This window comes from Falco peregrinus, chromosome 18, assembly GCF_023634155.1.
Source record: "Falco peregrinus isolate bFalPer1 chromosome 18, bFalPer1.pri, whole genome shotgun sequence".
In the NCBI taxonomy this organism is placed as follows: Eukaryota; Metazoa; Chordata; class Aves; order Falconiformes; family Falconidae; genus Falco; species Falco peregrinus.
The window spans coordinates 2,434,393-2,458,073 of NC_073738.1; the positions used below are offsets into that span (position 1 = coordinate 2,434,393).

Below are 23,681 nucleotides of genomic sequence, written 5' to 3' on the forward strand. Positions count from 1 at the left end.
CAGCCTCTCTCTGGCGTTTCCCTTCCGGGGTCAGAGGTTGGCGGCGGCTGGGCGCGCGGGGCCGGAAGCGGCTCTCGCCGGGCTCTGCTTCCGGCGGGGACCGGCACCGAGCGGCGAGAGGTACTGCGGGCGGGCCCGGGGCTGGGCGGCGGGGCCCGGGGCCGAGGGGGGGACGCAGCCCCCGGCCCGGGGCGGGTGGGTCCGGGCTGTGCGCGGGCGGCGGCCCCCGGTCGCTCGGCTCCAGCGGGCTGCGGGGCCTCGGCGAGGACGGGGCCAGCGGGGCCTTGGTGCCGGGCCCAGGCCCGGGAGTGCGGTCGCCCGGGGGGCGGGTTCAGTCCTGGAGGGGCGCAGTTACCGGGTCCCCGGGTTCAGCCCTTGGGGGGGGGTTGGGGTGCAGTTACCGGGTCCCCGGGTTCAGCCCTGTGGGGAGTTGGGGCGCAGTTACCGGGGCCCTGGGGCTCAGCCCTGTGGGGGTGTTGGGGCGCAGTTACCGGGGCCCTGGGGCTCAGCCCTGTGGGGGTGTTGGGGCGCAGTTACCGGGGCCCTGGGGCTCAGCCCTGTGGGGGTGTTGGGGCGCAGTTACCGGGGCCCCGGGTTCAGCCCTGGAGTCTTGTTACCGGCTCCCCGGAGGCTTTGGGCTGGGTGTCCCCTGGTGCGGGCTCCCCCGCGGGCCCCCTCCCCGGGGCAGGTGGGGATCCCGGTTGTGCCCTCTGCCCCCGGGCTGACCGGCAGACACCGGCTCTCCCTGGGAGCCCTTCCCGGCAACCTTTGTGTGGCTGTGGTGCTTCCCTGGCCTCCCACTGGCACCGGGCCCTGCAGCTAGGACAGGAGCAGCAGCTGATTCCGGTCACATCCTGCAGAAGCCGTGAACCGCACGGGCACCTCCGTGCTTAAAGTCCCGCAGGCACCGGGGGTGTGAGTGGGGCCTTCGGGCCGTGACAGCAGCGCTGAGCCGAGGACCAGCATCGCTCCGGAGGCTGCGGCGGTGGCGGTACGGGCAGCTAAAAGCTTTGACCCCGTCTCACTGCAGCAATAAAATCATTCCTCCGCAGGCAGGGACCTGGGGGTGCATGTATGGATCTGACTCGGGAAACCTTGCGGCCCCTCTGGGAGAGGAGAAATCTGCTTCTGCCCAGGGATGGGTCTGTGGGGGGCTGTCAGGGGGTCTGTGGGGGGCAGTCAGGGGGTCGGAGGGGCTGTCAGGGGGCCAGCGCTGTGCTCCCCTCAGTCCTTTGGCAAATGCTGACCTCAGCAGCTCCATCCAGAATACCCTGCGGTGGTCCTGGTGCTCATAAATCTGTGTTTTTGTGGCCCTCGATGGCACGGGGGGCTGTGCCAGGCTGCTCTGGTTTTAGAGGTCCACACTAGTGGTTGGCTTGTGCTCTTACCACAGCCACATCCCCGCTGCTTTGGGGCTGGGGTCTCCACAAAGACCCTGAGCTTTGTCCCTGTCCCGTGAGGGGGCTGCCTAGTGTACTCAAGCCCAGAGCTGAGGCACAAGGAGGGACGATGCTCCATGGAGCTGTGGCAGTGCGAGGCTGGTGGCCATCGCTGCCCTCTGCCAGCCCTTGGAGACCCTTCTCTTGCTGTGGTAGAGGCGGTGTGAAGCCCCTCCCTGGCTGTAAACCTGGGCTGCCCCGAGCGTTTCACATCCTGCTCCACGTCACAAAACCTGGTGGTGACTGTGGGGGACCAGGCAAGATGTGGCTGGGGGTCAGTTGCAGCACAAGGACACCAGATGCTGCCGGGGGGGGGGGGTGGGGTGTCCCACAGTGGCTCCCGAGGGCAGGAATCCTCCCACATATTCAGGCAGGCTCTGCCTCTCACTGCCTCCTGGAGCTGGGGGAGCCAGCACCCACCAAGGGCACCCCAAGGGGGGGTGGGAGAGGGTCTGGACCCCAAATTTCAGCTGGTATCAATTGGGGGTTCAGGCAACTGCGTTACCACTGCAGCCTTCCGAAAATTGACGTGATGGTGTGAAGCTCTAACGAGGAAGATGTGAGGGATGAGGGTCGGGGGGGGCTGCAGCTCCAAGGTGGGTGTAGAGAGGGGTCAGCTGGGTGGGTACGTGGCTGCGTGGCGCTGCCAGGAGCCGTGGGCCAGCCACAGGTACACTGTGGCCTGCGAGGAGAGGCAGGACCTGGCCCTGGGGCTGGCTCAGCCCTTGGTGGGCAGCGGCTCAACCGAACCGGCACACGGGACCAGGGGGAAATGCGGGATGATGCCGTGGGTTTCCACGGCACTTCCAGAGCTGTTTGCAAGCTGCTCCCGTGCCACATCATGTAGGAACAAGAGACGACTCGGAGAAGTGACAGCAGAGCGCTGCCTGCTCCCTGGCACACGGTGAGCGCACGGCTGAGCTGTGCCTGCCCTTGGCACGCTGGGTGCCGAGGGGCTGCCGTGCCAGAAGCCCACCTCCTCGTGCTCGCGGGGAGGGGCTGGGGCAGGGGGATTGTGAGTGAGAACAGCCAGTGGCTGGGGCCGGGATGCTGCGCTGGGGCTGGGGCAATGTGCTTTTCCAAGACTTTCTGTTTCCCCATTCCTGCCTGCAGTGCCAGGGAGGGGACAGGCTCCCCCTGGGGGTCTCTGCCCATACCTTGTGCCTGCTCGGACGCTGGGCTCAGGCAGCTGTGGTTTTTTGCAGGAGTGGCTGTTCATGGATAGATGGAAACCACAGCCTTGATCCCCTTCATCACTTGGGCTTTACCGTGGCCGTTCCCTGCCAGCCCCCCTCCTCTGCTCGCTGTCACTCGTGCCACCAGCGCTGCCGGGGGCCAGCACATAACGTGCCCAGCAGAGGAGCCTTTCTGAGCGTGGGCACGAGCTCAGATTAGCGCTGGAAGGTGCTTTAGGGAAAGGTACAATTCGGCACAGGGACAGCTCGCTGCAGAGCTCTGCACCGTGCCCTTGCCGTGGGATCACGGCAGTGTCTGGGGGTGCTCAAAACCCGCCTCAGCCCTTTGGGGTCCCCCACCACAAACGCGATGGCGCCTGTCCAGTGGTTTGCTGAAGTCCATGTTTCACTTGCTGGTTTTTTTGGAGTGAGGTTTAGTGTCTAATATCTACCTTTTTTATTTTAAAGGCATCTCTTCCCGCTAGGAAGCTTGGACGCGTGTTAGTGTCTGGTGAAACACCCGTGGTTGGTCTCTATCGCTCTCCAGGTGTTTTTCTCTCCTGGTGCAGCGCTTGGTGCAAAGGCTGTAACTCTCAGAAGAGGTGACATGAGAATTAGCTGTTGAAGTCGTCATGTGAGCTGAGAAGACACATTAATAGGAAGTTGGGGGCGCAGGAGGAAAGGAGAAGCGATGTCACAAGATGGAAAGGCTTCTTATTGTAAGACATGTCATTAACATGCAAAAACGTGTGTTGATGAGAAGCTTGTGATTTCAGTCTAAAAAGCTGAGAGTGGAAGGGGGTGACTGGAATTTTGGAGGGGCTGCTGTGGCCTTTTGCAGGGACGGGACATGATCAGCACAGGTCCTGGGTCCGTGTTGGTGCCCAGCATCCCCCTGGCGCTGGGTTTTGCCACGTGGACCTGTGTGGCTGCACTGGCTGGGCTCGGTGCTGTCTCAGGATTTCACTGGCTGCCTCTCCTCCGTGTTTGCTTCCCGCTGGGATTTGTGGGCTCGCTGCCAACGGTGGCATCACCTCTCATCCCTGCAGTCCCTCTCGCCTCCTGCTTTACCCTCAGAACTGGAGGTCTCCCCAGCAAAAAGAATTCAAATCAGGGTCTCGAGAGCCCCCCGGCACTTTTTTTTTTTTTTTTTTTTTTTTTTTAAATTGGTAAAGCTCTGAGGGATCCCTGGTGCGGGTGCCCCTTCAGACTGTGTTACTGTCACCCGGGGTGTCCCTCTGGGCAGCATGTGCCACTCATGCTTCCCCAGCCTGTTGTGTTGGCTGTTGGGAGCTGCGCTGCTCGAGAGCCCCCGAAAGCAGCTCGTGGCTCGGCAGCCGGTGCGGCGCAGGCTGCGGAGGATGACTGAATGCATAATACAACACCAGGGCGCTCAATAATTTATCTGTCACCCAGAAAAAGGCACATTTATACACGCTCACATCCAGCCCCTGCTCTTTTTGCTCTGAGCTTTCTCCCGCCTGAGGGAGCGGTCCCAGCTGGGGGGGCTTCATCTGGGCTTAAAATACTTCAGCCAAACCCACGGTGCTCTGAAGGTAAAGCCCTTGCCGCTGGTCCTTCCCCAGAAGTTGGTTGTTGCCGCTTGGTTTGGGATGGCTGCGCTTCTGAAGGGGTGGTAAACCTCGCCAGGAAGGGTGGGCTTGGAGTGACGGGTGGGTTTAGGCTGCCACGGTGCTGCTTCCCTTGCTCTGCTGCAGCCCTGGCACCGCAGCGTGGCCTCGGCGTCGGGGGAGGAGGGTGATTTTAAAGCGCTGTGAAAGTTGCGGGGGGCTGCCTAAGTGCAAAGTGGTGTTTGAGGGAAGGAGGCGGTGACACCCTGCCGTAGAGGGGGAGGCAGCCCCTGCAGAGGTGATGTATTATTTAGCGCTCACAGATGTCTTGAACTTTTTCTCAGTTTGAGATGGGCCCCTCGCTCGGAGCGGCGAAGGGCCGTGGTCGTTATGGCTGATCCAAAGTGACAAGTCTTCCAGCGCCTTCCGAAGTGCCTCTGAGAGAGACTAACAGGGACTTGACAGGAGTCCAGCTTTGTTCCCTTTCCAGCCCCAGTGCTCCCTGAGGACTGGGATGCAGAAGCTGCTGGTGCAGGGACCCAAAATTACCCCAAATTGCCCAAAATCAGGCTGTGCTTGTCTCTTCCAGTTGCTTCAGTGGCTGGTGGGGTTTGGCAGCACCCCTGGCTTCACGTGCCCTGTGGATTGTCCCTTCCTGCAGGTCTGGACACAATCCCGGGGCTTTTTTCCTCGGATGTTGCGTGGCTGCAGCCTCCTGGTTGTTGCAAGTGTGATCTGTTGTAGACAAACCTCACTCAGATCCTGGAGGATGCAGAACTGCTGGGGCAGTAGCTAAGGCAGCATAGAATCTGGGGGGTTTTTTTTGGAGACAAAATGTCCTTGAGCAGGAGTTATTTTGCAGAGAAGGAGTTTGTAGCTGCGTCTTTGCCGTGGGTGACTCGGAGGTGGCGGAGCTGGGGACTGACAGATCCCTGGTGTGACCTGTTTTGACATCCTCGTTCCGTGTTTGTCTCCAGCGGGTGCTTAGTTGCCTGGTCCATTCACATAGCGGCCTCCTTGTGCCTTGCTGACGGAGAGGGAAAAATTTTAATACAATGGTTGGCACGGCTGCAGGAAAACAGCCTTCAGACTTCAACACCTCGCCCCGGGGTTGTGTGCCCGGCACTGCCAGCCACCACAGCCGGGACAGAGCGCAGCGCTTTCCCCTGCCGCCTTCCTGTGGCTCTGCTTGGCCAAATCGGGCGTGAAACCCGGTGTCCCGCTCCTGAAGTGAGCGAGGCTCCTCTCTTGGCTGTGCACGATGGGATCTGTGGCCGATGGGATGACCAGCTCCCGAGGTTTCGCAGTTTGCCTCGTGCAAAACGTTGAGCCCCTGGGAGTTTTGCATCCATCCCTGCAGAGGAGGCTGCTGCAGCGCAGGGAAGGGCTCCGGGATCCCGGGAGCTGCTCCCTTTCAGCCTCTGTGGAAACACCCTCTGTGGTTTTGCCATCTGCTGCTCTGGCTGCGGGCTGTAGCCACCAGCTTGGCTCGCCGTGCTGCGAGCGTGTTCTGGGGGGCTGCCTCTGGGTCCCAGTGATGCTTACTGGGAGCTCCGTGGACCCCCTGCACCTCCAAGCTTTTCCCAGCCGATTCCTCCTTCCCTGCAGTGAGCAAGAGGGGGGGCAGGTCTCTGCCTGTGCTGGGGAACGTGGGGTGCCAGAGGGCAGCCCTGGGGTGAGCCCTGCCTGTCCTGGCTTCAGAGAGGGCGGCTCTTGGGCAGCCTGGGAGCCAGCGTTCGCCTTTTCCATCAGGAGCTGTGTAAAACAGACCCTGTCTCGTTTGGTAGTAGGAACATGTGCCTTGAGAAGGGGTATCCAGATGCCTGAGGGTCCCCTTTGTGTCTCCGCACAGGTGACACACGGACTTGGCAGATGTTGCCGCGACTGACGTAGGACCCAAGTCGCTTGGGCTGAGGATGAGCAAACCGACCGAGCTGCAGCACGACCTGGAACGAAGCCTCCCAGCCATAGCGTCCATCAGCACCTCGTTCTCCCAGAGCCAGGGCTTCTCCCCGTATTGCTACTTCTCTCCCGAGAAGAGGAAAGCCATCTCAGATGTGAGGAGGACCTTCTGCCTCTTTGTCACCTTCGACCTGCTCTTCATCTCTTTATTGTGGATAATCGAGTTGAATGTAAGTTGGGGAAAGCGAATTTGTGGAGCCTTTGCCCTTTGAAGTCATGCTTTTGAAATTCAGTTCCCTCCACGTTAATTGCTCTGTTTCAAAAGTCTTGGGCCAAGTCTTTGTTTGTTCTTCCCAGCGCTCTGCTGATTTGTGCTGGCAGAGAAACCGCCGCACAGCCAGTGTAAACGAAAGTCCGGCTCGTTTCCTGCAACCGGGCTCTGTTGTGGCTGCCCAGGGTCGTTAACGCCGTTGCATGTAGCGCTCTGTGTCGTAGCGTGACAAGGTCGGGGGTCTGTGGAATCGCCAGGTTGAGCAGTTGGCCCAATTTCTCTCCTGCTTCCCTGAAGTGAAGCCGCTTGCTGCGTTTGCCAAGCAGCTGCCAGCTTCGCTGCGGTGTCTTGTCCTGAGAGTGTCGGAGGAGCGGGGTAGGGTGTGCGGACCCTCCTCTCACCCACCCAGCTGGTGGGCAGAGACAAAAAGGGCTTTGAGCTTCGGTCCCAACATACGCTACTCATCCCGGCTTCTGAAAGCTGGAGATGCTGCTCCACCACACAGGGGAGTAGCGAAGGGGAGCGTGAGGGTTTCGGGCCTCTCCGAAGCAGCTGTCACACCTGTGCAGGCTGCTGTGTTTGCTCAGCATGCCAACTGTTGCAATGACCAGGGAAATCCACTTTATTTACCTCAATCCCATCAAGTTGAAAATACTCCCTGGGCTGTATATATGTATTTTTTTATTTTTTTTTAATTATTAATTTTTCCTGAACTGGTCCCGACTGGTTTCAGGTACGACATGTCCTCCCGTGGAACAAGCTGAGCAGAGAGGGGAGATGAACAGATAGACCCCAGCGCTTTTGCGTGCAGCCCTGCCGGTGTCTGGCCTTTATTTATCAGCACTGCATCCTGCATTCACTTAGCGGCTCTTATCTCTGCCCTGCTTATCTCCTGGGTGTCTGCACTTAACAGATTGTCCCAGCCAGCAGCTCCCTCACCCTGCCCACCTCAGCCGACTGCGCTGTGTCATGAAAAGACCCCTGTCCCACCAACCCCCAGCCCTGCTTAGGAAAAAGCATCTCTCAGCCAGCATTCCAGCCATGCCGATGGTGTCCTGCACCAGCACGCCAGGCTTGGACCCTGGCCTCCTGCTCTTGTCCCTGTTCTCTCTGCTCTCTGGAGGGGTGCCGTCTGCAAATCAAAAAATCCAGCCCCGGGGAGATAATCTGCCAGCGCGGTCACCAGGGTGATTCTGAACGTAGGTCTTGCAGGTAGCCATTAATGAGTGACTAACTGCTGATATTTGGGCCCTGAGCTGAAATGCTGCATATTTAAAGCTATTAGGACAGCTTATTTGCCTAGTTATGAAGAGCAACGATTTTATATCATGACTAATGCTTTTTTTATCAAACCGTTTCCTTTGCTGGGAGATAAAGCCCAGCAAATTGGCCCTCGTTAAATGTCTGTTGCCTGCAAACTGTAATTCTGCGAGCTTGCTGCTCTCGGAGGCAGAGATGCCTCAGACGGTCCTTCTTCCTCGTTCACAGCAGTTGTGTTTAAACTGAGAGAACACCTCTCGGAAATCATAATCCGGAGCCTTCCCTGTGTCTCGTTCCTCCTGCAGCATCTCATAGCAGAGCCGTGGCGCGGGGAAGCAGCTTTCAGCAAAGCTGGCTGGCACGAGCCCTGCAGCCGCAGATCAGATAAAGCAATAGTGCAGAACTGCTTTGCCCCCCCCCCCCCCCCCCCCCGAATATTAAGCACCAGCCCTGACCTAGAGGGACCGTTTCCCGATGGCTGCCTCTTCTGTCCTTGGACTGTCTGACAAGAGGGTGCCAGGCCACCAGGCTGCCAAGAACTGGCCTGAGATCCACCAACTTGTTTCTCACAGATCATCAAACAGCTGTCAGCCTCCACCAGCTTCCAGGCCAGCTGGGCGGCATTCAAACCAATAGCCTAAAGGTGAAACATTTGTTCCAGTTACCTGAGCCATCCGCTTCCTCATAAACAGCGATTCCAGGCTCCCGAGAACAGGATTTATGGTGTCAAAAGTACCAGGGCTCTCAGGCCCCGGATTGTCTCGGCGTGAGGCAAGAGAGCTCTTCTGTGAGCTTTTTCCACGCTCCCGTACGCTATTCCAGAAAGCGGTTTTGCCTCTTTCAGGTTTCCTTGCAGCCTGCCTGTGCCTGTGCCTGTCCCTTGTCCTCCTCTCCTCCCTCTTCCCCTTTGCCAGTACGTTTGAACCTGCTGGTTGACTCCCTCCGTCAGCTTTCCAGGAGGGCAGCTGGGCCCTGCTGTGAGAAGCCAGCTGGCCTGGAAGAAAGGAGCAGGGGACCCCTCGGTGCTTTGCACGAGGAGGATGCTCGCAGCTTAAATTCCACCAGGTTGCTGAGTGACCCCTGAGAGCCCTGGCGGGGGAGATGTTTTTGTTCAGCGCGGTACCGAAGGTGCTAGAAGAACACCTCCCTGCCGTTTTTCCTTCTTTCCACGGCTCCTGCCGTACAGCTGAAGTCTGTCACCTGAAGCCACGCGTGGAAGGAGTGGGAGGTGGTGTCTGACCAAGGGCTTTAGGCTGTGAGACTTGTGATGCGGTGGCGCTGGATGTGCTGAGCCGAGGGAGCGGCTTTTCCCTGTTGGAAAGCCCCCACGGGGAAGTGTTTGAGGTACCCCTGTGCTGCTCCAGCTCTGGCTGTACCCGACTCGGGTGTGAATCCGAGGGGGAAACGGGCTGTTGTGTCCTCCCGGGCTCCTGCGCTGGCGGATGAGGCGGCGGCGTGCACGCAGCAGGCATTTGTATGCCTGATGCATAACCTGACCCGGCGGTAACCTCTGGTCACCGCTTGGCCGGGTTCCTTCTACCATTAGTTTCTTATCAGTGCACTCAATAGCTTTCTGCTTTCCTCTCTCCCCTTCAGACCAAGGATGGCATTCAGAAGAACTTGGAGAATGAAATCATCAAGTACAAATTTAAGGCTTCTTTCTTTGATATATTTGTGAGTATCCCAGCCTGCTGCAGGCGAGGAAGCAGCTTTGGAGCTAAGGGTGGCACGGTCAAAGGCTGGGCAGGGACGGTCTGCGTGCTGGGGAGGGAGCTGGGGTCTCCCCACAGCCTTGCCCCTCGCCTGGCTCGGCGAGATGGGGCAGGTCACAGCCTTGACCCCATCTGTCAGGCGATGAGGTCTGGGGTCTGGGCCTGTGTCCTCCCAGCACCCGGCAGAGGGACAAGGGCAGTGACTAGTGTCGATGGCTTTTTGTTTTTCAAGGTCTTGGCTTTCTTTCGTTTTTTTGTGTTGCTGCTGGCCTACGCAATCGTAAAGCTGCGCCACTGGTGGGTCATAGCGGTAAGGCGGCAATTTTGGCTTTCCTGGGGTTGGTTTTTTTTTTGAGTTTTCTCTCCCTGCCTGGAGTTTGCAGGGATTTGAGAGAGGTAAATTTATTTTTCAGGTCACTACGTTGGTATCCAGTGCCTTCCTGATTGTGAAGGTCATCCTCTCCGAGGTTGGTTTCCTTGGGCTCGCAGGGGATTGCTTTGTGATTACTTGACGCCGCTCTTCTCCCGTTGGTGTCAACTCCCTGTGGTTTCTCCTTTCTTCCACGCAGCTTCTGACCAAAGGGGCTTTCGGCTATTTACTTCCTATCGTCTCGTTTGTCATTGCTTGGCTAGAGACTTGGTTCCTGGATTTTAAAGTCCTAACTCAGGAAGCAGAAGAGGAACGATGTGAGTATTTTGCTCCGCTCTGGTAGGAGTTGGCAGATGAGACTACCAGGCCTGGGGTTTCTGCTGCTTTGGCAGCACCTTGACAGATATGACATTTATGGAGAAGTGATCTCCAGGTTGGCTGTGCTGGTAAGTGCCTGACTCAATTCTGTTATGGTATAGAAGTCCCTTCAGGGGAAGAAAATACCAGATTATAAAAAGCATCTTTTAATTGAGCGGAGAAAAAACGTGCCAGATTCCCCAATGTCTGGATCCTGAAGCCAGACGTGTTGGAAAGAGAGCTCACCTCCGCATCGGAGAAAATGTTTTGAAACAGTGAGACAAATGCCAGGCGGGCTGTTGGGACTCTCTGTCTCTGGATATCGGTCTTTGAAAGGTCTCCAGCCCGGATCCAGAGAGGATTGCTTCGGTCACGGCCACGTTACGGGGGCATGGCGTGAGTTATGGGGTGTGAAATTTTACAGCCTCTGGTCGCCGAGGTCAGACTAAATGGAGATGGAGTCTGACCTCATGCTTTACGAATTATCCCGCAGCGCCGGGCACCCGTAACTTCCAGGGGTCCCTCTAGGGAGTGGGTGCTCAGCCTGGACTGCCGTGGCTGCCTGTTCCTAAAGCAGCCAGAGGAGTTTGTGGCTCTCCCAGGCTCAGCTGATGAAAGAGGACTGGAAAATGGCACGTAAACGAAGGAGGATTTGTCAAGCGGGGCTCGATCAGAAATGCACTGACTGACTGGAAAACACCAGAGGATGTTTGGGTCTTGCGAGGAGGCTTTAAGATGAAAAATGGTCAAGTGTTTAATGCTTCTATTGGATTAGGCTCAGGTTCCAAATTGCTTCCAGGGGAAGCTCTTATTTAATTAGACGCTTAATCGCCTTTGGATTTGACAAGCAGAAGAGCCCATTGATCTCCATGCAGATAAAATGTCTCAAACAAAAGAGGAGGCAATAGGAGCTGAAAAGCTTGTGGGCTGGCTGGTGTCGGGGCGAAAAGACCAGCTGTATCTGGAAGAAAGTGGCTGGGAGGGTGCTTGAGTACCCTCAACCCCAGTTCTTCCCAGTTCAACCCCAGGACCCCTTGGTTTTCGAAGCATTGGATGCCGTGTGTGTGTAAAACCTGGTGCTTTGCTTCGCAGGGTACCTGGCAGCCGAGGCTGCAGCCTCCCGTGGCCCCCTGCTCTACCCCCGAGCCCTTTCCGAGGGACAGTTCTACTCCCCACCGGAGTCCTTCGCAGGTAAGACGTGCTCTCCTGCTCTGGCACCTCACCGGTGGCCGGGCTGCCTCATTCCCCAGCTTGTTCCCTGGGTCTCTTCGCCTCCATAATCACCTCCCCACCCCCCCGAGCTCTGTCTCGTTATCCCGGCCCTTGGCAGTGGCGGGTGGCAGGGCCTCCAAGAACTGACACTGCAAAACAGGCTCCTCTCTCCTCGCACGGCGCCCGTGCCTGGGCAGAGGAGGCACGGCCATGCTGTCTCTGTGCCATCTGCGGAGCACCGGTGTGCTCAGCCCTGCACGCCTGGCTGCAGCTCGGTGGGAAACTGGAGCCTTTTGTGGTCCTGGGATTAAATGCTCTTAGCTGCGGTTGAAGGACTTGAAAAATCCTGCCCTCGGGATGAGGGCAGGGGGGCGAGTTGCCACAGGCAGGTGAAGGATAAAGAGCTGGCACCAGACCACTGCCCTGTGACACCACCTCGTGCCGGCTCCAGAGACCTCCCCTGCTCGGGAGCGAGGGGATGGCAGCCGGGGCAGGTGTCTCGGTGGAGCTGACACCGCGCTCAGCCTGCCGGAGAGCCGAGCCCGGCAGCCAGCTGCGGCACCGAGGCGTTTGGGGGGGCAGGACCCGGCTTGTGTCAGGGTTGTCCCCACTGACAGCCCTTGCCAGAGGGTAGGGTGCGGGGATCGGACCCTGGCTGTCCCCCGTGGGAAGGTGAGAGGGAGATTGTCCGAGTGGGGTCGTCGTTAGCTGTGTGTTAATTGTGGGCTTCCCCCGGCCAGGGTCGGACAACGAGTCGGATGAGGAAGGCGCAGGGAGGAAGGTGTTGACAGCTCAGGTAAACATCGGCTTCAGGCTGAGCCAGGGCTGCGGGAGCCTCTGGCAATCCTGCAGCCCCATCAGGGTGCTGTACCTGCAGAGCACCAGAGGCTGCTGTCCCTCATTTCCCAGCCTTCTGTTCTGGGGACATCGGGCTGAGGAGCCCTGCCTGCCCCCAGGCTGCTCCCCGTGTGCCCCGGGACCAGTGGCAGCGTGGCCGCCGCAGGAGGGGGGGGTCCTTTGGGCCACCCGACACTAACCCGCTTCCCCAGAGCTGCGCACCCTTCCCTCCAGCATCCTGCAGGGATGTCATTCTGGCTCTGCCTCCTGCCTGGCCCCCTCTCCCCTTCCCTCTCTGGTCCCCGGTTATGCGGTCAGATACTGAGAAGGGCATCGCCCCGACCATCCCTGCCGATCCGCGGCTCCGGGGCCGTCCTTCGCCTCCCTGAAGCCTGGCTGGGCGCAGGCTGCTTGGTGCTCCTGTCCAAGTGCTTCTGCTGCCGTTCAGCCCCAGTTCTGGCACCTCCGCCGAAGGAAGCTCCGCATCTCGTAGCCCTTTGCCTGCTGGAAACCCTTACGTTAAGGCGGGAGGCTCACTGGTAGACGCAGCTGGTGTGTGGATACAAGCCAGGGCGGGGGAGCGTGACTCTCGGCTCCAAAATGAAGCCTCTGTGACCCAAATTAAGAGATTTCTGCCGTGTGGTGATGGGAGATATCCCCTTTCCCTCTGCCAGCCCTGGGAGGGGGGTCGGAAGCCTTGCACGCGTGCTTCAGGCTCTCTGCAAACCCAGCTAATGAAATTCTCTCTTCTCTCCTAGGAGAAAGAGTATGTCCGACAAGGCAAAGACGCGATGGAGGTTGTGGACCAAATCCTCGCCCAGGAAGAGAACTGGAAGTTCGAGAAAAACAATGCAAGTGTCGTCCCCCCCCCGCCCCACCTGCCGGGCAGCGCTGCTGGCAGAGGGCACGGATGGCTTAGCAAAAACGGGAGGACAAATGAGGCTTTTGAAACCTCCTTGCGACATGAAAAATTAACAAGCGTTACAATTACCTGATTGAATTAGGAATCTATTCCAGTTCAGTTAAATGTAAAATCCCCTCTTATTTAATTAGACGTTTAATTGCCTTCCTGTTTGACAGGAGAGAGCCCATCACTCCTCCCCTCTAGACAGCAGGCGGGCAGGGGCGGACAGCTCACCTTTGGGTGGGTGTTGTGATGCGGAGCCGTGGTGCCGGCGTGGGGAGGGCCCTGTTGGCGCAGCCCCTGCCCTTGCTCCACAACAAGATGCCTTTGGGTGTGCTGGGGAGACCAAGCCGTGCTGGGCTTGGGGCTTTTGGGCCAGCTTTGGCCCACGTGGCAGCAGGAGAGTGGGATGCAGACTGCTCTTCCTACCCCTAAAGCTGTTTGTGTGTCGTCGTCCCCCACCCCTTCCCCGGGACAGGGACCTTGCGAGTGCTGGGAACGTAAATCGGGGACAAGTCACTGCCTCGCATCTTCTCACGTGGCTTCGTCGAAGCATCCGCAAGTCGCAGCTCTTGTGTCGGGCAGCGCACAAAGCAAAGCGGGCCCTGCCCTGCCTGTGTCCTCGCCAGGCTGGTTCATCCCCTGGGCTACAGCAGAGTTTTCCGGGGTCCCTAGAGCTCTTTTCTCTCCGAAGGCTGGGAAGAAAGGGTCACTGCCTCTGCCCCCTAAAACCAACCTTGCTTTCTGCTTGCGGGCTCGCGGCACGATTCGGGTGAGCGTCCTGCAAACTGCAGTCTCATCTGGTGTTTAAAATTCCCTTGTCAAGTGATCCATTGTCTGATGCCAAACTAGCTGGGCAGATTGTTTTCTTTATCCAAAGGGGGATGGATTTAAATAGACTAATCAGAGTTTAACACAGGGCTAATGATGAAAGGTTATCATCTGTCCATCCCCTAACCCCTCCAGGGAGTCTCTTCTCAGATGTAGGTAACAACAGCGGCGTTGGCAGACTCACCCCTTTCTCTTACCCTGGTGTCGGTAGCTCGCTACAAAGAGAATTTGACCTTGACGTGGAGTTTGCAGGCTGGCATGGGGTAGATTCTTTTTCTGTCTCGTCGCTGCTGCCTCTCTGGATATTGTTTTGTTTATGGAAATATGGGCATGTGCATCCGAAACGTGCCCAGCGTGGCTCCCGTACTGGGGTTACTGCCTGGGGGGGGATGGGGACAGGGGGCATTTAAGGGCTTGTGTTTGCAGACTAGCAGGCTTTACCCCAGATAAAGCGATTTATTTGCTAACAGAAACGTAACTTATGTCTTGCACAGGACTTTGGTGACGTTGTTTACACTTTTGAAATACCTTTCCATGGCAAGACCTTTATCTTAAAGGTAAGAACCTTCCTGGGCCGCTTCTTTAGTCTGCGTGGTACCAGGTGAAGAGCGACAGCTCTGCTCGGAGCCACGGCTCAGCTCTCGCGCTCGTTGCTGGCCCTGGCAGGACAGGTCAGGCTGCAGAGCACACTCTTTTTGCTTGAGACAGATGAACGGCACCGCACACTCTAGGGAATCTCTCCAGGAAAGCCCCTTGGCTGGCGGACAAACTCCCCAGCAAATACGCTGGGCCCCAGTCTCTGCTGGTAGAAATGGGAGCAGGTGACTGCAAGACTCGCTTCCAACCCCAGCATCTAGGACTAATCTGACCAAGGAGGCTAATTGGAACTAATTGCCAGCAAGACCAGGGCTGAGCGTGCGTCTGCTGCTGCCTGGCATTGAGAAGAGCTGCTCGGAAGTGCCTTGCTCTGTGCCCTCTCGCTGGAGTGGCTTGGCTGTAAACCACGCTTTAATGAAGCATTGGTGCTGCGGTGGCTTTTCTTTGTTCCAGTGCATATGTTGCCTCGCTGGCAGGAGCTGCCAACGGAGCAGCTCTGTATTTGCAAGAAAAAGCTGGATGGTCTCACTTTACTGCATTAACCATTTGCCTCCAAAGATCCCTTGTCCCACGGGGAGGTGGAGAAATGAATGTTGTCTGTGCTGGAGCTCAGAATAGCTTTTCAGCAACTTCCCGGAGCAGTCGTGCACGCAGCAGAAGTGCTGATAGATGTGGGGCGAGGGCGGGAGAGGAGCCAGCCTGAGTCAGCCCCGAGGTCCGTCTGTCTCGCCGTGGGACGGACGGACGGACACTTGTCCTTGCACGGACCTCGGCAGGCGACTGCCGAAACCCGGGGTCTGCTCTGTCCCCTCTGACTCCCCCGGGGAAGGAGAGCGCTGTGGCAGAGGGGCGACAGCCTTGGCTTTGCCTGCGCCGGACCAGCCTCACCACTCCCCTCCTGTATTATCTCCCTTGTTCTTTGTGATCTGCCCCGTGTTCCTTAAAAATAATCTTCCCAAGGCGGAGCGAGGGACTGGGCTAACTGCTCTGGCTCTCTGTCCTCAGGCTTTCCTGCAGTGCTCTGCTGAAACGGTTTACCAGGAGGTTATTCTCCAGCCTGAGAAGATGATCCTGTGGAACAGAACAGTGGCAGCTTGCCAGGTGAGCGTGCCGGACAAAGATGGCTTAATCACAGGAGCTCCTTGGAGCGGAGAGTTGGAGCTTCCCAGTCCAACACAGCCTGTCGGCGGTGCCCAGGCCCTACTGGAGCTTCGCTGGATCGGAGTCGCTGAGGCGTTAAATCTCCGCCGCTCATCCGTACGATCCGAATGCTCTGCGGTAGCCAGCTGCATGCGTGTGCCCATCCAAAAGCCCATGAGGTGGGCAGGGAGATGGGCCAGCGGCGGAGCCAAGCCTGCTTGTGCTGGGTAGGGTTTGGGCGTTTTGCGCTCTTGGTGTGGCAGGGAGCCGGAGGCAATGCCTGTGCCCCCCAACCCCAGCCCCAAAAACCAGGGGGACGGGTCCCAGAGCAGGAGACAAACCTGGGCACGCGCTGCCCGAGAGCTCGCCCCCCTCGGCCTCACCGTGGCTGCTGAGGATGCTCTGGTTGCTTTGCAGCCCGGTGCTGTTTCAGGGGAGGGGTCCGTATCACCCAGCTGGTGGCACGTGCAGACCTGCAGGCACAGTCTGAGGAAATCGCTCTCTGCGGGGTTTTTTTGGATTTTATTTCCTGTTTTTTTTGCCCCCCTCTCCCCTAGATTTTGCAGCGGGTTGAAGACAACACGATCGTCTCGTACGACGTGGCAGCTGGGGCTGCAGGCGGTGTTGTTTCCCCAAGGTCAGTTTATTCCACTGTTTTAATCCCGAGCCCCTAAAACACCCTCCTGAAACGCGGAGAGAAGCATCGGACGGTGGTGAGAGCGCTCTGCCCCAGCTCAGCCGCCCGGCGCTGGCGGGGAGCCCCGGTGTCAGCGAGGCAGGACTGGCTCCCCGAGGCGAGGAGCCCCTCAAGTTTCCTCCAGGCCTTTCTGGCAGGAGGCTGGAAGCTGCAAATCTGCCTCAGTGGGTCTCCCTGATCGCAGTGCTGCGCTGTGCTTTGTCCGGCTGCTGATGTACCCCTGCCCCGGCCTCTCCCGGCGATGCCGGCGAGCGGGAGCTGCTCCTGCAAAGCCCCCGTGCCCCTTTCGAAGCACTCAGCGCCCTTTCTTTGCTTAGGGATTTCGTGAACGTGCGCCGGATCGAGAGAAGAAGAGACAGGTACATTTCCTCAGGGATGTCAACCACGCACAGCCTGAAGCCTCCGCTCTCCAAGTATGTCAGGTAAGAGGCAGCTTCTGTTATTTTTTTTTTTTTTTTTTTTTAAGCCGGTATCTGACACACGCCCTTTGCTTAAGCTTAGGGCAAAGAGCCACTTTAAATGCAAACCCTGCTGTCTTGCTGGCAGCGTTTGCAGGAAGCTAATCTATTTGTGGAACTCAACCTTGCTTCCCTTGTTCTTCTTCCTTTGTTAAAGAAACTCTCTGTGCTTTTCGGTGTTGCTCGGGCGTTTCCCAGCTCTCTGCTCAGGGGAGTGGAGGTACCGACCAGTACCAGCACAAATCCCAACCCCGTCCGCATCCTGTTTGTGTAACGGTTAATTCCCAAACAGGGCCAGCTGCCATTTCTGAGGGGCAGTAAACAGCTGACCGGGGCTCGCTTTGAGCCTCTCGGATGCCTTTTCAGCCGGTCACTTACTGACTTTAAAGGCTGCAGACATTAAGAAACAGTCCCGTGGGTGAAACAAGCTGCGTCAGGATGGACTGGCTCCCAAAGTGTCAGCAGGTCTTTGGCCTCTCCCATTCCGAAGGGACAGTTTCGCCCGGCTGGTGATGGATCTCAGCAGGGTTAGTCTCCTCAAACAAGGACTCCTTGTTACTGTCTGCTCCGGTGCCCGGGGCCCAGCTGTGCCACTTCGCGCACTGACTTTGTTTTTCCTAATAATCTGGTTAAAGTAATTGACATTTTAACTGGGAGCCGTTAGAGCCGCCTGAGTCTATTTAAGAGCCGGGGACTTCAGGGCCTAGAAAAATCTTTTTGCAAACGTACGCAGCAAAAATAGCGTGTTCCTGAAACGGGGAAAGGAAATCTGTATTTGGGCTGTGTGTGTGAGCACAGCTCGTGCCTCTGAGACGGATCAGATGGTGCGAGGCAGGATCTGGGGGCTGTAGTGACGAGGCTCCCTGCGCCGAGCCTGGCCTGACCGCGCAGGCTTTCCCTAGCCGCTCGGCTTTCCTGGGACCTCTTCTTTGCCCCCCTTTTCCACAGGGTTGTGTCACAGAAACCTCCCCGCGGTGCAGAGCCGCTGGCGGCTGGGCTGGCACAGTCCAGAGGCTGCTTCTCAGCCGGCAGCCCCGCGGCAGCCCTGGCACCACCTCTGCCAAGGCACCTGTGGGAAACCTGCCTTGCCACGCTTGCTCGTGTGCCCGCAGCCAAAGCAGATACCTTCCCGGGCACTCCGCGCATCTGCTCGTACCCCGCTGGGCTCTAGTCCTGGCTGCCAGGCGGAGGAGATGGCTGCTGCTGCAGGAGCTAGCGCAGGATCGGTGCGGTGCACCCCAGGGCGTCAGGAGAATTGGCTTTTCAGCCAGCCCCCAGCTCTGACCGCTTGCTCTCGCTTCCCCGCAGGGGTGAGAATGGACCGGGAGGATTCATCGTCCTGAAATGTCCCAGCAACCCCAGGGTCTGCACGTTCATCTGGATTCTCAACACGGACTTGAAGGTAAAGGCAGTTCTTTGCTGACGGGTGAGCGCTGTGGCCGCATCCTGTCCCCAGCAGGGCTCAGCAGCAGGCTCCGGCAGCCCCCGCGTCGCTCGGCTGCGTGCTGGGGACCCGCTCGGTGCCCACAGCGGCTGCATTATCAAAGGCTGCCCTAAAGGGACCAGACTTTTGCAGGTGGAGGTTAAACGCTGCCTGAAACCCCCTCTCTGTCCCGGTGTGGGGCAGGGAAGCGCTCCCTTACCTGATCTCTGATCTCGCATAGGGGTTTCACAGCTCTGTGTGCAGGGCTGGGGGCGAGATTTTTATTTTAATCCTCTTTGGGGACCTCTCTGGGGCATGTGAAGTGTTGTCTGGCTGTTTGCTGCTCCCAGGAACCCGCTGAAGGGGTCGATTCACTCGCCCCACTCCCAGGCACCCTGGTACAAACGCAGCCCCCCACCCCGGGAGCGCGGGGGGCTGCATCCGTGCCCGGGAAAAGGCGCGTTGGCCTTACGAGATGACCCAGATCTTGGAGCTATTTGCGGAGCTGCGTGTCGGGTCCTTGCTGGTGGCCCAGACAAAAGGCAGCGCACGAAGGGAGCGGGGGCTCGGGCGGCTGGGGGGAGCGGAGCTGGCCCCTTTTCTGCCTCCGCTGAAGGCTGACGTGGTAACGGCGCTGCAGCAGCGAGCACAAAGGCCCCATTCATCAGCGCTCTGCTGCAAAGCTGCGCGGCCCCCTCCCCTCCCACGTCCCTCCCTCCCTCCCCACAAAGTCGAGCAGCTCCTGCCTGCCTTGGGAAAAGCTTTGGGAAGGATTTGGAGGAGCCCTCGCCCGGCTGGCGCAAGCAGGGGCAGAGCAGAGCGTGGCCTCGTGCCCCGGAGAGGTGTTTTCCTGCACGGATCTGGCTCCGCTGCCTCTTCCGCCCCGCCGTGATGGGCGAGTTTGGAGGGAAAACAAACCCGCTTGGTTGTGCAAGATGGGAGCTCCGAAAGGAAAGATGTTCCTTGTGCTTCCCGGGCCGGAGAGCACTCGCCCACTGCCTGCCTCCGCTCCTGGAAGAAATGCCGTAGCGGCCGAGCTATTAATAACCCGTCAACTGCTTCCACCATCTTCCTGAAGGGCTCCGCTGGTGCCCGGACCCCTCTTCTGGGCTGCCTTGTTATTTCCTTTGGCCCTGGAGAAGTATTTATAGCACACGGCTCATCCCTTCCTGCGGCCAAGGGTGAGGATTACACACGTGTGTGTGTTTGTGTCCGTGCTGGAGCTTCGCCCCAGAGCTCCTGTCAGGGAGGCGCCTGGACTGGCCCCTGGACCAGTGCTCGGAGCCTCCTGTTCCCGGTGTCACAAGGGGAGAAAGTCCAGGAAAAAGTCCAGGAAAAAGGCTGTGCCTGCCTGCCTGGCTGAAACACCCCAGGACATGGCCGGGGGGGGTGTCCTCCTGTGCCTACCTGCCCCCCCAGGGGAGTGGGCCAGCCATCCCTGCCTGCACTCAGGACCCCCCGTGAGCCCCCGGCGCTGCTCCCAGCCCTGCTCAGCTCCCTTCCCCCGCGGAGGCAGCTCAGGATTCTGGTTTTTTCTGCATAACGGAGCCCGGGCCGAGGCGGTTGGGGTTGAGTCGTGCAGGGCTTTTTTAGAGAAATCAAAATGCGTTTCGGTTCCTCCCCCGGAGCGAGCTCCTTGGAAGCGGCAGCTCCCCACTGCGGTGCTTGTGCATCCCTCAGCACCGCCGGGTCAGGATGGGGACCAGCCCTGGGCCTCTGTGCTGCCCTGACTCACGCTCCCTCTTTGTCCCTTTGTCCCCACAGGGTCACCTGCCCCGGTACCTGATCCACCAGAGCCTGGCTGCCACCATGTTCGAGTTCGCCTTCCACCTCCGGCAGCGGGTGGGCGAGCTCTGCGGCAAGCCGTGAGCAGCGGGGACCTGCCCTCGACGGACATTCCTCTGCGGCCAGGGGTGGGGGGTGACACAGCCAGGAGAGGACCCTGTGACCCCCCCTACCCCACCCCCCAGGGATGGGGCCGTGTACTTACAGTGCTGACATGAGGCCGGGGGGTGCTCAGCTCCTCCTGCCCCCGTTCCCCCTAACCGGGGCCCTGAAACCACTGATCGTTGCGTGCCAAACCTCTGCCCTGCCCTCCTCTGGGTCTGACACCGCGCCCCCCCCCCCCCCCCCCCCCCATCCCCTCCCGCCGGGGTTTTGGTGACCCCCAGACTCCTGCGCTTGTGCCTCAGTTCCGTGAGGAAGAGGAGCAGAGGAGGAAGCCTCGTTAGGGTGAGAACGGGGGGTCCGTGCCCCGTGCCAGGCTCTGCCCCTCTGCATGTGGGGGCAGAGGTGCAGCTCGTGCCACCTCCCCCCCCCCTTGCCCAGCTCTCTGGGGGGGGGCTGTGCAGGGGACCCCTCCTCGCTGTTCCTGGGGCTGCCCGGGCCCCTCCTCGGGGCTCGGCTGAGCTCATCCCCCCCTGCACCCCCTACCCCCCCATCCTACCCGCAGCTCCTGGCGGAGGCAGAGTGTGATTTGCCTTAAGCAGAGACTTTGATCCTTTTTGGGGGGTGCGGGAGGGGGCGGATGCGGGGGCGACTGCGGTTGCTTTCTACCTGCGAGTGCCGGTGCCGTGTTCTGGGCTATAAATGGCAACAGCGCGAAGCCGCCCGCACGCGGGGGCACACGCTGGCAGCACTGCGGCAAGGGGGGGGGGGGGCACCCAGCCTGGGCCCCAGGGGGCTCTCTGCCCCCCCCCCCCCCCAACCCCCCTGTCCTGGGGGTCTGTGCCCCCTCCCCCCAAGGGGTGACACCTCGGGCCGGCGCTTGGCGGAATTAAAGCCTCGCACTGTGCAGCTCCTTGTTTTCCACGTGCCCTTTGTAACCCGAGCAAATAAAAGCGAGGAGGAACGCTGGCAGCGGGGTGGGGGCCAGCCTCAAGCCCCCCCACCCCCACCCCGGGCTCAAAGGACTCGTCCTCCAGCCTCCTTCAGCCATGGGTGTCACTGTCCCCCATCCCGTGGTGGCACCGGGCAGCTCCTGGGCATCCTAAGGTTTCCCTGGATGTCCCCCGGCCCCGGAGCGGGACCACCATGGCTGGAAGGGGCTGGAGACTGGTGTGTCCCGTCCCCCCCCCCCCCGCATGGCAGCAGCGGTGGCCACGTGTGCCCCGGCTGTTGGCACCCGGCGAGCGCCCGTCTGTTCGCAGCCCCCATCTGTTGGCCCTACAAATAGCCCAGCCAGTGGGGGGGGGGGGGGGGGCGCTTGCCACCAGCACCCCCCTACCCGCTTGCCTGGCACAGCCAGTCCCTGCGCCCTGGTGGGGGGGCGCACCGGGATGGGACCCCAGTGGCGTGGCCACCACGGTGGGCACCGGCAAAGCCGCTAGTGCCGCCGGGGTCCATCGCGTTGGCTGGTCGCGGGGGCCGGTGCCAGCGGCGTGGCGGGCACGGAAAGGCCAGACGTGCCCTGGGCCGGGGCCAGGGGGTCCCGCCTGTGCCATCACGTTGCCGACAAGGGTCTGCCCCCCGTTTGGGGCCGGGGGTGCCACCGTGGGGTTGGCGAGCGGCTGGCGGGCACATGGGGCTGAGCGTGGCCAGACGCACACGAGGTGACACACGTGTCCCCAGTGCCACCCCCCTACTGGCTCCCAGGGGGCCCTTGGCACCCTCCCGTCCCCACGGTGCCAGCGACACATCCCAAAATAGCCTCGGCGGGGCCGTTATAAGCGGGGCGGGCGGGCAGGGGGGGCCGCGGCAGCATGTTGGGGCCGAGCACGGTGGTCCGCAGCGGGGGGCTGCTCTCGGGCGCCCGCCTGGGCTGCCATGTGCAGGAGGAGGACGTGGGGCGTCGTGAGACGTTCAGCGCCGAGTGGCTGGACCTGGAGCTCAGCACCAGGCCTGAGGAGGGGTGAGGGGCACCGCTGCCACCCATGGGGGGTGGGGGGTGGTGTCTTTGGGGTGCTGGTGCTATAGGAGGTGCTGGGTGCTTGAGGGTCCCCAAGGGCTGTGGGGTTTCCATAAGGTCTTGGGGCTCTGGGGGGCTCCAAGGGTTCTGATGGGGTTGTGGGGTTCTCAGGGGTCCCCCAAGGGTCCCTGTGGGGTCATGGGGCTTCCAGGGAGGTGGAGGGTCTCTAAGTGGGACTGGGAAGGTCTCGGGTGTTCCTGTGGGGAGATGGGGGGGGTCTTCACAGAGCTGGGAAGGCTGGGCATCCACATGGGGCTGTGAGGGGTGTGGGGGTCTCCAGGGGTCCCCACGGGGTGGGGTGGGACATGGAGGTTTCCAGGGGTCCCCACGGGGTGGGGTGGTCCCCGTGGGACTGTGCAGCTCCTGGAGGGTCTCCAAGGGTCCCCATGGGCTTGGTGAGGCTGTGGGGAGTCTCCAGAGTTGCCAGCGGGGACCTGGGGACCCCTGAGGGGTGGGTGGTCCCGGCAGAGTGGGGTGGCTGGGCCATGGGGGGTCTCCAGGGGTCCGTGCAGGGGGAGGTGGGACGTGGGGGTCTCCAGGGGTCCCTGCAGAGTGGGGTGGGACGTGGGGGTCTCCAGGGGTCCCTGCAGGGTGGGGTGGCCCCAGTGGGGCAGAGCAGGACGTGGGGGTCCCTGTGGGGCGCTGGGCCCCCACTCCCACCCCCATGAGCACCCCACGCCCAGGTGGTGCCGGCGAGAGGTGGACGAGCAGCGCCGGGAGACTCTGGAGCATCGCGGGGGAGGTTCGGGTGCTGGAGCAGCGCTCGCCCTGGGGGCTGCTGCAGTTCGGGTGCCTGGGGCAGCCCCTGACCCAGCACCTCCTGCCCTACGCCCGCACCCTGCCCCTGCCCCTCTTCGCCCCCTCGGACCTCCGCGGTGCCAAGGCGGGGGTCCCCCGCACCCTCTCCCGCTCCCTCTCGCACGAGGCCCAGCGGGGCTGAGCGTGACGAGGGACCTGGGGGGGGGGGAAGGGGGCAGGAGGGTGCTGGGGGGCGGCAGGGGGGCCCAGATACCTGGGTCCCCTTGGCCGCCCCGAAGAGGCAGCGCAGAGTGGTGGGGGCAGGTGGGGGTGGGCTCCCTCGCACGGGGGACCCCACCCCACAGTGGGTGTCGTGAAAGCTGGTGGGGATGGGGCGGCCACGGCTCGGGGGGCTCCCGGCAGCCGCGGGCGTGACTCAGTTTCCCTGGCAAAGAGAAGGGGATGAGAAGATGGGGAGCGCTGAAACCCACCCGGGGCCAATCGGGGCCCTGGGGGGGGGAGGGGGGGGGGGGCTGTGGAGGGGGGGGGGGGGGGGCTGTGGCGGGGCGCTCCGTGGGGGTGTAAAAATGATGGTCTTTGTACGGCAATAAAACGCCCAGCCTCCCCGGTGGCGTCATTTCGGGGAGCGTGGGGAGGGGTACGAGTTCCCCCCATGGGATGGTGTGGGGAAGGTGCAAGGTTTAGGGGGAGTGGGACCTTGCTGGGCAATGGGGGAAACTGAGGCACAGCACCCTGCCGGCAGCTGGTGGGGCCCAGGGTGGCAGGTTTTGGGGGGGGGGGGGCCTTGGGGGAGGGGGGTAGCCTTCTCCTTATGTAACTGCCCCCTCCCCTCCATCGCCAGCCCGGCCGGTGCCAGGGT

At 60.5% G+C, this 23,681-nt stretch overlaps 2 protein-coding genes across 3 annotated transcripts; both read left to right on the forward strand.

Annotated features, from left to right (window-relative positions):
* The first annotated feature begins 12 nt into the window (after positions 1–12).
* On the forward strand, positions 13–20,952 carry STARD3 (StAR related lipid transfer domain containing 3). Of its 2 annotated transcripts, none has more exons than XM_055790009.1 (15): positions 13–120; positions 6,038–6,317; positions 9,215–9,292; positions 9,563–9,640; positions 9,744–9,797; positions 9,900–10,017; positions 11,150–11,248; positions 12,010–12,065; positions 12,865–12,957; positions 14,336–14,398; positions 15,444–15,539; positions 16,136–16,215; positions 16,593–16,697; positions 18,042–18,135; positions 19,921–20,952. In XM_055790009.1, exons 2-15 carry the CDS (start codon positions 6,102–6,104, stop codon positions 20,023–20,025), a joined length of 1,335 nt encoding a protein of 444 aa, XP_055645984.1. In that variant the 5' UTR covers positions 13–120; positions 6,038–6,101; the 3' UTR covers positions 20,026–20,952. The 2 variants fall into 2 exon arrangements, with proteins under 2 accessions (XP_055645984.1, XP_027635924.1); XM_027780123.2 differs by lacking the exon at positions 13–120 and adding an exon at positions 3,112–3,333.
* Positions 20,953–21,849: 897 nt separating this feature from the next.
* Positions 21,850–23,315, forward strand: TCAP (titin-cap). The gene is given in 3 exon segments (XM_013295410.3): positions 21,850–22,006; positions 22,747–22,798; positions 22,800–23,315. Coding segments are annotated over 3 exon segments (405 nt in total). The 5' UTR covers positions 21,850–21,857; the 3' UTR covers positions 23,004–23,315.
* The last annotated feature ends 366 nt before the right edge of the window (positions 23,316–23,681 follow it).